This window comes from Gracilinanus agilis, chromosome 4, assembly GCF_016433145.1.
Source record: "Gracilinanus agilis isolate LMUSP501 chromosome 4, AgileGrace, whole genome shotgun sequence".
In the NCBI taxonomy this organism is placed as follows: Eukaryota; Metazoa; Chordata; class Mammalia; order Didelphimorphia; family Didelphidae; genus Gracilinanus; species Gracilinanus agilis.
Genome location: NC_058133.1, coordinates 314,984,425 through 314,999,902, shown reverse-complemented (window position 1 = coordinate 314,999,902; position 15,478 = coordinate 314,984,425). Strand labels below are relative to the sequence as shown.

The 15,478-nt window shown below is 36.2% G+C and overlaps 1 protein-coding gene across 1 annotated transcript in view; it reads left to right on the top strand.

Moving 5' to 3' along the window:
- Window positions 1–15,478, top strand: part of COL12A1 (collagen type XII alpha 1 chain) — a 140,770-nt gene that overhangs the window by 110,992 nt on the left and 14,300 nt on the right. The window contains exons 50-57 of the mRNA XM_044675365.1: window positions 925–1,074; window positions 2,745–2,822; window positions 3,812–3,898; window positions 7,172–7,225; window positions 9,622–9,717; window positions 11,220–11,273; window positions 11,610–11,663; window positions 15,357–15,410. Of these exons, the coding sequence (XP_044531300.1) occupies window positions 925–1,074; window positions 2,745–2,822; window positions 3,812–3,898; window positions 7,172–7,225; window positions 9,622–9,717; window positions 11,220–11,273; window positions 11,610–11,663; window positions 15,357–15,410 (627 nt within the window). The remainder of the gene's footprint in view (window positions 1–924; window positions 1,075–2,744; window positions 2,823–3,811; window positions 3,899–7,171; window positions 7,226–9,621; window positions 9,718–11,219; window positions 11,274–11,609; window positions 11,664–15,356; window positions 15,411–15,478) is intronic.

Below are 15,478 nucleotides of genomic sequence, written 5' to 3'. Positions count from 1 at the left end.
GATTCATGTCCCAAAAGTTGGGCTCTTTGGGTTTATCATACACTGTCTTGCTGATGTCATTTACCCCAAGTCTATTCCACTGATCCTCCCTTCTATCTCTTAGCCAGTACCATATTGTTTTGATGACTGCTGCTTTATAGTATAGTTTAATATCTGGTACTGCTAAGCCCCCTTCATTCACTCTCTCCTTATTTTTTGATGAGGAAACCAAAGCCTGCAGGGGTTCACTGAGTTGCCCAAGTTCACACAGGTAGGAATCATCAGTGGCAGTATTTGAATTCTGAGCTTTTGACAGTTCAATTTTCTTTCCAGTGTATCACAGGATAGATTTGGTATGGGATATTACAGAGTTTAAAGATCACTCGTGTCCTTTTGATCTAGTTGAGAGCTAGGCAGATTCATGAAAGAAAGAACCTTCAGGGATTGGTGTTCTAGTTCTTCCAGGGGCAAGTATATGCCACAGTGAATAGAGTGCCAGATCTAGAGTTAAGATGATTCCTCTTCATGAATTCATATCTAACCTCATACACTTACTAGCTATGTGACTTCTGGCAAGTCACTCAAACATGTTTGCCTCAGTTTCCTCATGTATAAATAAAATGGATAAAATCAAACCACTCCAGATTCTTTGCCCAGAAAACCTCAAATGGGGTCATGATGAGTTGGACAAGATTATAAACAATTGAACAATAACAACAACCACCACCTAGTTCTTTCCCAAATTATGTCACTAAGAAAGTCACTGCCCTTTTCTGGGCTGAGGTTACCTCATTTGTAAAGAAAGAGTAAGCACTGGAACCAATGATGCATCAGAACTCTTCTCCTCTAACATTTTCTGAATCTCAGTAGAGCACATAGTTTTTTAGTAAAACAGATAATATGACAAAATAGTCATTTCATCATTAAATGCATCTTTCTTTTTAGGTTCATATTGTGGTTACTTCAAAAAGTGTTAAGCTTTATATAGACTGCTATGAAATTATAGAGAAAGACATCAAGGAAGCTGGGAACATCACAACTGATGGTTATGAAATTCTTGGAAAGCTCATTAAAGGTGAAAGGAAATCAGCCGCGGTAAGTAGCATGTTTACATTTCATGTGGTGCCTTGGTACATTTTAATGTGGAAATTGCTTTTCATTGTCACTCAGTGAATACACATTTGGAAGAATTTTCAGTGGGAAAATGTGCTGTGGATAAAGCAGTGAACTCTTTAATTGTATCATACCAAGTCAGATCATTAGGCACCACAGCAAGGCAAAATCTCCAAACATTCCCAAGTTAGGTTGGGCCATGACTTGTTGCAAAAATTCCCCAATTAATTTAAATTAAGCTATACCATTGCCTTTGCTCCAAAAGAGAATCCTAGCTAATAAAAGCTACGTAGCTATTTTTTTCATTTCATATAATTATGCCTTTAATATTATGGAGAATCATTTTTAGATTTTTATTAGGCTCTAATGTAGCTTCACAAGAAGCCATCTTTGAAGAGTGATCACTTTTTAAAAACCCTTACTTTCTGTCTTAGCAGTTAGTTGTTAGATCCAAGGCAAAAGAGTGGTAAGGGGTAGGTAACTGGCATTTTTTACTGACATTACTACCAGGGAAAAGGAGGAGGCTTTGTTGAATTCATAAGACAAGAATTATAAATTTTCATGTGGATTATGGATTTTTCTTCCTTTTGAGTCTGTTTTAGTATTATATTTTTAAAAAGATGACTTCAGATTCTTGAAGCATGCTATATTAAATTTAGAGTAAATTTAAAAGAACATGTATATTGCTTTAAAAATAAATTCACCTTAGATGCAACTGGTTTCTCTGAATTATACTGGCACAGAGAATATGCACTCTGTTTTAAGAATTGATTATTGTAGAATTTTGTAATTATATCTTGACATGTGAAGGCAGCATGGTGTAGTGGATAAGAGAACTGTCTCAAAGTCAAAATGGACTGGGTTCATATCCTGCCTTTGACATATACTGGCTGTGTGTCCCTGGACAAGTCACTGAAGCTCTCAGTGTTCTATGCAACACTTTAACAATCTAAATTGCCTAGAAGGTTCTGATCTGTGTTTGTAGAGGGAATTACCTCACCTGGCAGATCCTTATAAAATTAAATCATAGCTCAAGTTTCGTCCTATCTTTGAATTGTTGTGATTCTAAATCCTAGTGTTAAAAGTATAACATGAATCTTTTTAAAATGAGAACATGTCCCATCAAACCTATATTTTTATTTAAAGAGTATTTTGGGAAAAACTCTAAAAGAATGTCTTTTTATGTGAAGGTAGGACTCTCATACAATACATGATCTTTATAGTAGCTAGAATCAGTATCAATGGAGAGATCAAAATCTTCCCTAAGAAAAAACCTTGCGATTCTGTTTGCACAGTTAGATAAATTGGAATCCACTAGCTATTAAAGCTCTTTTTCACTTCTTGAGAAACATTTCTTTTTGGCCACGAACCAGGATCAGGAGCCGGAGTTCATCAGGAGCATTTGGCTTGACTTTTTCCTTCTTCTGAAGTATGGGTGTTTATTTATTTTAAGAAACTGGAGGGAATTTCCTCTTCTTCCCACTCCGAGAAAATAGGAGCACATTACTTATGAAGTAGAACACTTGTAAGCATTTGTGCAGGAAGCTGGCAAAGTCTCAATTTTGGCTCTGAGGAGACGTTGAAATCTGAAATGTTTGCAGTCCCTAGTGAATTTTAAAAAGAAATACTTAGTGGATATGGTTGTTTTGCAGTTCCAAATCCAGAATTTTGACATAGTATGCAGCCCAGTGTGGACCAGTAGAGACAGATGCTGTGACATCCCTTCTAGGGTAAGTAGACCTGAACTGGATGTTGTCAAAAATCTTCCCAGTAAATCCTGCTGACAGTGAGAAGTTGAATTGGGAAAGTAACACTCAGCAGCTGTTATCAGCAAATAGGAAACCCAGGAATATGCAAAGGCTTGTGCCTTTTATCAGTTATCATAGTTCCTGCCAATGTTTGATGTGACCCCTCCCTCTCCAGTGGAGAATGCGCAAGCCCATATTTGGAAATTCTCAAGAAGCATCTCAGTGGATTAACTTAAAAAGCCTCACCCAAGCCCACAGATTTCCACTAATGCTAAGCATTCCTTCTGCTTGTAAAATGCTGGCAGGCACTTGTTGAATAAATTACCTTCTCACTAGATTTCTGTTAGTTTTAAATAAGAAAAATGACCACATTTTGGTTTGAAGAAAGAATTTGTGTTTTGTGATTGTTATAATGGTTATAGTTTTGGCATAGTTAAACAGAAAAGAGCACTGACTCTGGAGCCAGAGGACCTGGTTTCAAATTCTGCCTTTGATGTTTACTACCTTTTGACCTGGCAAGTTAATTAACTTCTCTGGCCTCAGTTTCCTTATCTGCAAAATGGGGTGTTGGTGGTGGTGGACTAGATGGCTTCTAAGGCCCCTTTAAATTTAAAATATATCATCCCACGATGTATTTTGATCTCTGGGAATGCAAAGTAGAGTATAAAATCACAGGATGTTTTTTGTCTGAGTTAGGCAGAGAACATTGGATCAGAGAAAATTGAACTAAATTACTAGTGCCTCTGAATATCCTTTTATAAGTTCCATTTTGTCTTGTAAGGTTTCTTAAAGAAAATAATATAACTGTGGAAATTTGAGAGCCAGACATGAATTCTCATTATCATTTATTATGATAATTGGATCTTTGTCATTTAAAGTTAAGAAACAGACTCCGTTGTTTGTATAAGTCATGGAGGGGGAAATGTGGTTTATTTTTTCCTAATGGCTGATTATTATTCTCAAAAATCCAGAGAGATGAAGCAAAATGCCCAGCTTTTCCAAATGCTTGCACATGTACCCAGGACAGTGTTGGACCTCCTGGACCACCCGGACCAGCGGTAAGGAAATATAAATATTCATTCACGTTTTCTTTTTTTTAAATTGTAGTTGTGATTTTTCTTTTGGAAATTCTATGCAAATTCTATGGACTTTTTGGAAATTGGGGTCACCAAAACACAGGCCATCCCCCTGCTTTATTTTTTAAAATGAGCATTTTCCCCAAATATTAAAGTTTTTTCTTTCTCCTACTTTCCATCTCTCTTCTTCCTGTCTTCCTTGTCCCCGAAGAGAAAAAATAAACAAACGTTGTTACAAAAAATGTATTGTGAAGCAAGATTCCCAAGTCCAAAAATGTGGGTCTCAATCCATATATTTAATCCTTCACCTTTCTGCCAGGAGGTGGGTCTTATTCTTCATCCCTGATCCTCTGGAGCCAGGCTTGGTCCTTGCAGTGATTAGAGTTAAGTCTTTCAAGAAGGACAACTCAATAGTGCATGTCTTCTGGTGCTAGATTCAGACATGTGCACCAGAGGACATCCAGATCAAAACAACTTTGGTTCTGGAGTGTGAATTCCTCTCCTTAGCCACTTTTCCCTCAGTTTAGAACATATTTAAATGCTTAGACTTTTAAAAAATGCAAATTTGCTTTTCCTCTGGTCATTGCAATGTCTTAAAGGATGCTTCAGGATGTTCCTAGAAACTTTCTGGACAGGTCCGCTAAGGCCACAGTAGAGAGGCTGAGCCATGTCCAGATCATTTTACATCTAGAACATTTGCCATTTATGGATCAAATTCCTCTATAGACTAGGAGGTTCCCACAGCCCCCTTTGGAAGTCTGATAGAGCTTATGGACTCCTCAGAATATTGTTTGTAAATGCATAAAGAAAAATTGCATCAAAAAGAAAACCAATTATGTTCCGAATTATCAAACATATATATGCAATATTCATACACACATACACAAGTGTGTACATCTATGGCAAATTCATAGATCCCAGGTTAAGAATTCCTGCTATAAACTATTAAGGATCAAGTTATAGATGTGAAATGTTATAAGCTAAAGGAGGCAGTGCACTTCTTTAATAGCAGACATGGAGTAGAGGATTGGAGTCAGAGGATCTGGGCTAAAATCCTCCTTTGATACTTATTATCTATGTGATCTTGGGCAAGTCATTTAATCTCAGGCCTCAGTTTCTTCATCTGTAAAATGAAAGATTAGGACTAAATGACCTCAAAGATCCCTTCCAGCTCTAAATATATGGCACAATGGTACCAACAGTTGGTCAACCAGCATTATTAAATACCTGTGATATCCATGTAGATGGAAAGAGAATTCATAGAAATTAATGCAATTTGCAATTTTGGGTCCTAATGGAGAAGAATGTTCCAGTAGCATCTTTTCTAAGTTTTGAGTACTCATAGAAGATAGCTATGAATGACATAAAAAAACAATCTTACCTTCTGTCTTAGAAACAAGACTAAGTATCAGTTCCAAGACAGAAAAGTGGTAAGGGCTAGGCAATGGGACTAGTGACTTGCTCAGGGTCACACAGCTAAGAAATATCTGAGGTCAGATTTGAACCCAGTGTCTCCCATCTCCAGACTTGGCTCTCAAACCACTGAGCCACCTAGCTGCCCTTCACAAGACATTTTACACACATATAGGCACTTATATTGTCATACCTTCAGTGTGACAAAGTGTATGTTTAACATTTCACAAGTCATTGAAACATATCAGGATATTTGTGATACCAGCTACTTTCCACTATTTATGAACTTTATTTTAAAAATTTAAGAGATTATGAAATGAAGATAAAATTTCCCATCTAGAATAAGATGCCATTCTATGAGAGGTAGCATGGTATAATGAAAAGAACACTGGATTTAGAGTCATAGAACCAGGGTTCAAATTCCAGCTTTGCTACTTACTATCTGTGTGACTCTAGGGAATTCACTTTACTCACTAAGCCTCCTTTTCCCTCTTTGTAAATATAGGGGGTCATTTGGTGATGTCCAAGGTCTCAGCTTTATTTCTAATTCTATAAGTATCTTAGAAATTTCTTTGCCCCCTTTCCCCTTTTTTAGAAAGGCTTATTTATTTCCCTTTTGTAATTCTACACTCATATAATCAGTGACATAGATCTTTCTGGGTAACATGGATTTTGTTCTTTAGTCTCATAAGAAGATGTGGCCCTAGGAATCACTTTCACAAGTATGAGGTGAGGGAGTTAGGGCAAGATAACAGTTCAGGTGGGGGTTCGGTTTAGCAATCTCAATATTGAATCAAAAGTAAAGCAAGGAAGCCACACATTTTGTGGACTTAGGCAGCATTGAGAGATTGTGGAATGTGAATGTCTCATTGTCCCTTCCTCAGAACAGACCATATCTGAAATATGATGATGAGCTGTGGGTGCCGTATCTTAGAGAGGACATTGACAAACAGTAGAGCAGGCAGAGGAAAGCAATCAGGGTGATGAGAGCATTAGAGACCTTGACCCATGGAAACTAGTGGAAGGAATTGGGAACATTTAATCTAGAGAAAAGACTTGGGATTGGGGAATAATAGACATCTTCAAGTATTTGAAGGATTATCAGCTTGGTTCCAGAGAACAGATTTAGGAACAATGGTGGGAAGGTTAGAGTAGGACTATATTTTATATATACTTATCTGTTTATGTTGCACCCTCCCACATACCCCACAATAGAATATTTGTTCATTGAGGGCAAAAAAAAAAAAAGATATGACCCAGAGTCACCCTAGAACCATCACCATCGACATTATTGGAAGAAAAACCCACATCATTGAGATTGCCTCATTTACTAGAGCATTGGAGATCATAGTTGATTGTTTTTTTTTTTTTTTTAGTATTTTTAGCCTATAAGGAGATAACTGGGTATGTTGGGCCTTTGTGTTCATTGCTTCTACTTTTTGGAGATCTACAGATACTAAGTGCTGCAGTTGTCCCTATTTTGTGTTAGAATCAGGATAGTCTTTTCTTAAAAGATTAATTGTCTAATTTATTATTGGGTTTCAAGACAGTGCATTCTGTTTTCCTGCCCAAAGGTAAAATTCACTTTTTTCAAAAATTCTTAAATTAGTTTTGAAACTATAGGTAGTATATGAATGGCAAAAAGTAAAACTAAGATGTACAACATGGGGAAATATTTCTATATTTGAAATGTTTACTTTGGGGCCTTTTGGCCTGGGTGGCAAAGTTTCAGACTCTCCTGAAGTGACAATTTCTTTGGTTTTCCATTTAAGTATTATAATCTGTTTTCGTTTATGTAGACACAGAAAAGAATAACACTTAATTTATAATATGTATTTTTAGGGAGGTCCTGGTGCTAAAGGTCCCAGAGGAGAGAGAGGAATTAATGGAGCAATTGTAAGTATCTCTCTAAATTCTATTTAAAAAAATTTTTAACTATCTTTTAAACTTGAGTTCAGGGTTTAAAATGCCATCCTTGTGATGTATGACTTTGGAAAAGTTGTCACAGCAAAATTGCCATTTATTATTTTTCTTATCAGTATGGTGTAATGGTGACTTAGGCCATTCTTGAAAATGATTTTAAAAATACAAAATTCAACACTAGGCCCTTAGAAGTTCATGTTAGTTGCTATTTATTCCAACAGAAATGATGATGAGGGGGAGGGAGGGGAACTCACACTGTTGAAATAAATGCTGAGAAATGGAGGTTGGTTGGAAATACCAACATCAAAGATGATGACTTGTACTTTCAGTAAAAGCCACTTTCCAACCAACCTGTTGTTAATTTTGCCCACTAAGTGTAGAAATTGTTGGATGGAATTAGAGACAGAAGGAAGTTAAAATTCAACCTGAAGCATTCATGTAGGACAAGAGTTGCTATTTTAATGGGAATTTTAATGGGAAAGAGTGACTAAGAAGTATGTTTGGATTATCTTTGAAAAGCTGGCTTATGCAGTATTCATGTTTGATGGGGAGGTTCTCAGGGCCCTCATCTTGAATGCTTTTTTACATTTAAAATTTTTTTGATTTAATTCACACCAATCAATAAAATACAGTAAAGGCCAGAACTAATTCTTTATTGTCTTTGGAAGGTTTATAGATACAAGTGTAATACAGGAATTGAAGAGAGGGTCATAAACAGCTCTCAGTTTAGTCTTTCCCCATTAGGTAGTCAGTTGGTCCCCAGAGTTGAGCAGATGACATCTTGTAAGTCATAGACCTGAACCCAATAGAGAAGTAGTATACAATGGGTGAGAGTTAAGCTAACAGGATGAGAATTGAGGTATGGTCATAACAAAACTGGGACTGGAATGGGGAAGAAGTAATGCCAAATAATTTCAATAATTTAAGTTATTAATCAATTATTTAATTATTTAATTTACCTATTTAAATAATTAATAATTAAGTTATTAGCTACAAGGCAGCTAAGTGGTATGGTGGATAAAGAGTCTGGCCTAGAGTCAGGAAGATTCATTTTCCTGAGTTCAGATCTGGCCTCAGACACTTAACTAGATATATAACCCTGGACAAGTCACTTAATCCTGTTTGCCTCCGTTTTTTCATCTATAGAATGATCTGGAGAAGGAAATGGAAAAACACTCCAATATCTTTGTCAGGAAAACCTCAAATGGGTTCCTAAAGAGTTGCACATACCTGAAATGACTCAACAATAACAACAGTAAATAAGGAAGTCTAAGAGATGATTGGTTGCCATCATTTTTATGGTGGAGATTCAAGAAGAAGGAAATAGGAGAATCTTGGACATTAAATATTGATCCACAATGCTAGGAAGTCATTGTTCATAATGTCTAATAGGTTTTATGAGACGAATCAACACACACACAAAGATGATTTATATTTATTTTGGCCAAACGACCCCAGGTTTCTACCAAAAGAACTTACAGAATCTGATCCATCTTCCTTTTCCCCCCTAATACAAGAAGAATTTTAATAAGAGAATTTAAATTCCTTCAAGAAATGTTTTCTGCAAATGCCAGGGAAACTTCTAGAATAATAAATGATTATTGCAAAAAGCAAGAATAATAGGATAATGCTGAATTTGGTTTCAGCAGGTCTAAGTTCCAATCCTATCTCTGTTTCTGTGTTTCTTGTATAGCTATCAGGTCACTTACCCTCTCCCTTACCTTCTACAAAAAGAAGAGCTGTCATAGATGAGCTCTGAGGTCTTTTAAAGCTCTAAATCTATGATTTTGAAATCTTCTGACCCATCCATAATAGCCTTAGACTATCTTTGTCAGGTCATCAATTCTGCCAAACTAATTAGTAAGTCAGGCCAATCAATACATGGGAGAGAAGACTTGTGTCCTTGAAATTGACTTTCCTGCATACTATTGTACAGTACAGAATAAGTATTCAATGAATATTTAGTGGTTTATTGTTTGATCAATACCTCCAAGGAGAAAGCAGAATCGGCCTCAAGGAAATCAACCCTTCCCAGTCTGAGATTATATTTTATAATGCCATCTTTATGGTTGATATTTGGCATGCCTTATTTCTCTTACTCTTTCTTCTATTAAATTCATTATGGGAACTTAATGCATTTACTGTAGTTTCAACTCTATATTTTTTGTAATCAAGGGAACAGGGAAAGGAAGCATGAATGATGAGGAGAGGGATGAATCAATGTGAACTTCTGAGATCTTTTTTCAAATCAGATTAAATTAATGTCTTTTGAACCATAAAAACAAGTTTCTGACAAATGCAAGCTTTGAAGGGAGTGAGCTAGATAACACAGCCACTAACTTTTTTTGTTTTTGCCTTGTTTATTTAAGGGACCCCCAGGTCCTCGTGGTGATTCAGGTCCTCCAGGTCCTCAGGGTCCTCCAGGTCCTCAGGGACCTAATGGACTTTCAATTCCAGGAGAACAAGTGAGTAAATTTATTGTATTTTGTGAGTCTGGTGCATTTAACACTGAATTTAGCTAAAACATTTTCCATGATGCTTCTGATACCCAATTTTTTCCCAAGAGCATAACAAATTTAGTTTGTGAGTTGACTTTATGATATGGCTAACACTTTAGACTTATAAATAGAAGGTAATTATATTTTAAAATAATTCCACTTAAGTACAATTATCGCCACGTATTTGACATCAGTATAAATGATGAATGCATCTCTCAATGACATGAATTTTTGGAGACTTCTTACAACCTGCATTAGATATGGAATCCCTTTCAACTCTACGAGGTGCTCAAATCAATTTATCTATAATCCTTGTTTTTTGGATGAATGCACAATTATAAAATGTGCTTCTACAAAAGGCAAAACTAGAATTAGAAAGAGCTTCTACATTCTATGACTCATTTTTATTCCATAGATAATTTTTATTCTCCTTAGCTGACAAAAAAGGATTCAATCTAAAAATAGTATAAAATTTAGATTTTGGTTCTCATTGGAAATATCTAAGCATAAAGATCGTATCATGGCTGAGGCTCAGACAGTGTAAGCACAGAGGATAAAAGGCCAACTTTGGAGTCATAAAGAAGTAGGGCCAAATCTTATCTCCAATATATAATGGCATTATAATAACAAACAAACTCTTAGTAGTGCCTCAGTCAATTCCCTAAGACTAGAAGTTACAGAATTATAGAATTGTTTCAAGAGAAAAGTTTTTGCACTTAGAGATTCTCCCTTTCCTCCACTCAAAAATAAACAAATGAAAAATAAAAACAAAACCAAAAAAACTTTCTGGAGTTTAGTTGTGAAGTCATTATGCATCATCTTTAGGTCTAATAGGTTGGAATATAGAATTGTAAAACAAAATAACACATAAAAAGCATTTATAAGATTTCTAAAGTAAAAATCAAATTTAAAGCCAGAGCTGCTTCTGAGAGGCTTCTATTTTCTTTCTTTGTCATTGAAGTAAATTCAATTATTTCATATCAATAAGATTGGTTAGCCGTATCTTAGCTATCTTCAAATATAGTCTTTGTTATCAAATTAAATATTTTAAATACATTATTCTTCTAGATATATTACTCTGCCATAGCACCAAATGAAAGATAATAAAACAAATAAAATGGATTTTTCCTACACATTTCATTTCTATAAAAATGATTTATGTTGAATTATTTTTTTTCTAGAGTTCTTAGTCCATGAAAAGACTTGCTTCAATAGTATTGTAATTTGAAAAGGTTGTGTTTATTTTCTTTAGTAATGTCAACATCACTGGAAAAACATTATCCACCAAGAATTGTTTATACTTTTAATTCATTATTCTCAAAATTGTCCTCAGATACCTACCTGTCTCATTATGATTAGAGCTGATTTGTGAAGGAGCAGAGATTTCTTAAATGAAGACCATCCTGTCTTCTAATTTCTCTCGATCTCTTAAGATTGGCTAAGAACTGCTGTCTTATTGATTATTATAGGGTCGACAAGGGGTCAAAGGTGATGCAGGAGAGCCAGGACTTCCTGGCAGATCAGTAAGTTCATTGTTATAATTTCCTTTCCTTTTCCTGTCAAGTAACATTTTAATATATAACTGTCTGGGTCACTAAAAGAAGAAAGTTTGGCTCTCTGCCTCTCATCGTTTCTTTCCCCTGCTCTGTTTAGTTAACAAGAATTTATTGGTCAACTGATATATATTCAGCACTGTGCTAGATTCAGGTTTCTGATTTCTTACCAGAGGACTCCCTTCCTACTTTCTAAGAAATATTTTAAATATTAACAAGACTCCCTTGACAATGAAAAGTGCAAGAATGCTTTCCATCAAGTTGGGGAAACTTTCCATGTTTAACTTATACTGTTCATTTTTTTAGGGCTCACCAGGTTTACCTGGCCCACCAGGCCCCATGGGACCCCCAGGAGATAGAGTAAGTTTCCTTTTGTGCTATTATACTACTCTAAAAGAGGAATCTATTTATTAATCAAGACACAGCAATTTTACTTTCTGAAAAACTAAAAGAAGAGCTGCTTAAATTTAATAAATTTAAAGCCCAGCATAATTGGGGAATATCCAGTGTTGGACTGTCCCAAAGTCTCTGGTTGGTTGAAATTGAATGGGAGCCATTAAGATTTTTAGTTTGAATTGATCTGTGTATTATGGAGGAATAGAGGGGGTCTGGGAAAGTTGTTTTAAACTGATTAGTAGAAGAATACAGCAGCTTTCTTTTAAGAATAATATGAAATGCATTAAATTTTCTGCTAGGTGCTGGACTTTAAAAGACCACAGTGTAGTGGGAAGAAAACTTGTTTGAATATTAGTATATACAAACAAAGTAGTTAGTGAGGGAGGGCAGTGGCAGTTGTGGGGAAGGAATTGGCAAAGGCTTCCTGTAGAAGGCAGTATTTGTTATGTCTTAAAGAGAGGATTTTATGCAACAGTAGTAAGAAGAGAATGCACTCCAAGAATAGAGAATGGCCAGTGCAAAGGCAAAGAAATGAGAAATGGAGTGTTGTAGGGCAGCTAGTCGGTGGCTTAGTGGATAGAGTGCCTCAACTGGAATCAAGGAGACTCATCTTCCTGAGTTCAAATCTGGCATCAAACACTTTCTTTCCGTGTGACTCTGGGCAAGCTACTTAAGCCTGTTTGTCTCAGTTTCCTCACCTGTAAAATGAGCTGGAGAAGAAAATGCTAGACCACTCCAGTATCTTTGCCAAATGGGGTTATGAAGAGTCAGATGTGATTGAAAACAAAAGAATTACAGAATTGTATATAAGAAAAGCTTTGGCTTTACCATCTAGTGGAAAAAGGAGTGCACTGTGTAATGGTAACAATATTGAGGCAAAAATGTTCCAAAATCGTGAACCATGCTACTAAATGTGTCAGAAAGTATGCATAAGTGCATTTAAAGCAATCTCTTTCATGATTCTACTGGACATAATACCCGACTTCTTCCCAAATAAGCACATCATTAGGACAGATAATCCAGAGTGGTCAAAATTATGTCTGTGGTCCTTGTTTGTGTTCATAGCATCTTTTGAGTTTCTTATAGTAGAGAAATGAAGACAAGCAATGAAAAAAAAACATGTGCGATGCACATGTTCTTAAAGAAAGTGACTATGCTTTTAACTAGAGGCAAAATTGATTGGAGAAGACAGATTGAATGAAGGATTGTAGAATCATAGATTTAGAATTAATTGGAAGGAATCCCAGAAGCCATCTAGTTCAACGTCCTCATTTTACAGATGAGCAGACTGAGACTTGGAGAGGTTAAACAACTTGACTAGGTAACACAACTAGTACATGTGAGAATGGGATTTGAATCTCATTCTTCCTGGCTAGAAATCTAAATATTTTACATGGTTAATTAAAAAAATGTGTTGGGCAGTTATGGAATCTAAAGCAAATCTGATGTTCTGATGGGCTCTGTAAATCAAAGGTAGAGTCACAAACTCTCTTTCACAGTATGTAGAGATGATTGATGGTCATGCCGTATTCATTTTACACATTCACACACCCACACCCACACCCACGCCAGTACTGTACACACACACACACACACACACACACACACACACACACACACACGCACACACCCCCAGCACTGTTAGTAAGAGCATCTTTGGAAACAAAAGGTAGCTACAATGTAATCTGTAACCCTTCCATAGGCATAAAAAACATACCCTTCACTATTCTTGTGATAGAAAATGGTTCCACAAAGCAGTTCACAGATATCAAACTGAAGAAGATCATTATGTAGCAGGAGGGAAAAAAATCATGGCAGCAATCTTACAATATAATGTTCTAGCTGGTAGTAGAAGAGAATCAAAATAAAAGCTACTATGACCAGTTCTGTGCAAGCTCCATGACCACATTTTGCTTTCTCAGAGGGATCCTAGAAACAACCTTTATATTACATCCAGTGATTCTAGAATGTAGCGTGGTTTTTGTGTGTGTGTGTGTGTGATAAGACAACCTTTCAGCAGAATCTGTGCTTCGTAAATAGATTAAATTAATTTTTTCTGAAGTGGATGATTACTTGAGGATTAGTTTTAAGCCTATTTTTTAAAAAGCAGGATGTTATTTTCAATTAATTAATATCTGATTACAAAATCCACATGCTAATAAGAAACATGGATGCTTGGGTTGGTGGGTCCCAGGGAACCAGATCATTGCTAAATTCTAAAAGTACAGTTAAAATTATCCCTAATTCTCTATAGAAATTGAGAAGGAAATCTCCTTTGGTAAAATATGTAAGCCCTTAGAAAAAAATGATCTGACTCAGAAATACTCAGCCAGATTTCAGGGGACCGTAGTTGGGAGTAGTTGGTAACTGTGCAGCAGGATGACTCACTCAAGGCCAAGGTCATCTGGCACTATAAGGAGAAAAAAGGAATCTGGGGCCACTCAAGAATAGAAGAGACTGTGCAGAGACATGACCTGGCACTCATAGTTGATTCTTTATTTTTGAGTCAACCCATTGAGCTGATAGTTTATGACATGAAAAGTCAGATTAGGAGAGATGGACCAATAAAAAAAGGAACTACTTATTATGGGGATCTCCTTTCTTGGTGGAGGAAGGGCAATTCACTAGCTTTCCCACACCATTTCTTTTGTAGATAAAAATCAACATGAGCGAAGAAAACAGTTCTTGTTCTTACATTGTCCTGTAGTTAGGGCAAAATAGGGAAAGTACTTTTCTCTCAAGTTATCAGCTGTGATGATGATGATGATATCTTTCTCTTTGCCTTTGTTATAATTCCTTGATGCTTATTCCTCTCCAAATCCCTTTGACCTCATTTCTCTTATATTACTAATTGACACAGGAGTTGTCAGATCTTAATTCCTCCCCCTATGCAAATTGGTCCACGTTTTCCTTAAAATGCATTGAGATATTCCTTAAGTCATGGATGGGCCAGAGGACTCAGACTGTTGATGTTACCTTTCTCATCACCTGAGTACAGAAGAAGTGAGAGAACCTAGGGGAGGGGGAACGGGAAAGGGTCTCTTTCAAAGAGCCAGGCTGTGTCTCTGCATAGATGCCTCTATTATTGAGGACCCCAAATTTCTTTTGGCTGGTGGGGCAAGTAATGAAGGTTAAAGGGGCTTTGCATAGCTGAATCTATTTCAGGTATTCTCTATGTCTCTATTGAATGTCCTTCTGCCATGGCTAATTAAATTTATTGTTAACTGTTGAATGACCAAGATTACTTCCTTTTGTTCCAATACCAAAGTTAAATTACCAAAGGACTGATTTTAGTCATACCCAATGTACAGCACCAGTCAATAGTGATATGTCAGACCACTATAGGAAGGAAAGAAATGAATTATCTTTAGAAAGAAACACCCTCATTGTTTGTTGTAGTGTGATTAGAACTCTTGAGGCATGTTTATTATTCAAAAGAAAATATTTCTGCGTGAGCACAAACAGATAACATATTTACTTTTTATACAAATGACTTTGGGAAACATGTCTTTGTGTCTCTTTTCATCATGACTAAAAGGCATATGCAGCCAGCACTTAATTCTAAAACCATTTATATGTCTGCCGTTGGCATCAACTTTGTTTTTCCCTCATTTTCCAGATTACATTAACCTGTACTTATTTTAATTTTTCGAATAGGGCTTTACAGGAAAAGATGGTGCAATGGGACCCAGAGGCCCCCCTGGACCACCGGTAAGTGGGAAATCAGACCTAAAGTGGCTGCAATGCTTTGAGAATCTCTCCCAGTGAAATCTGTTTGT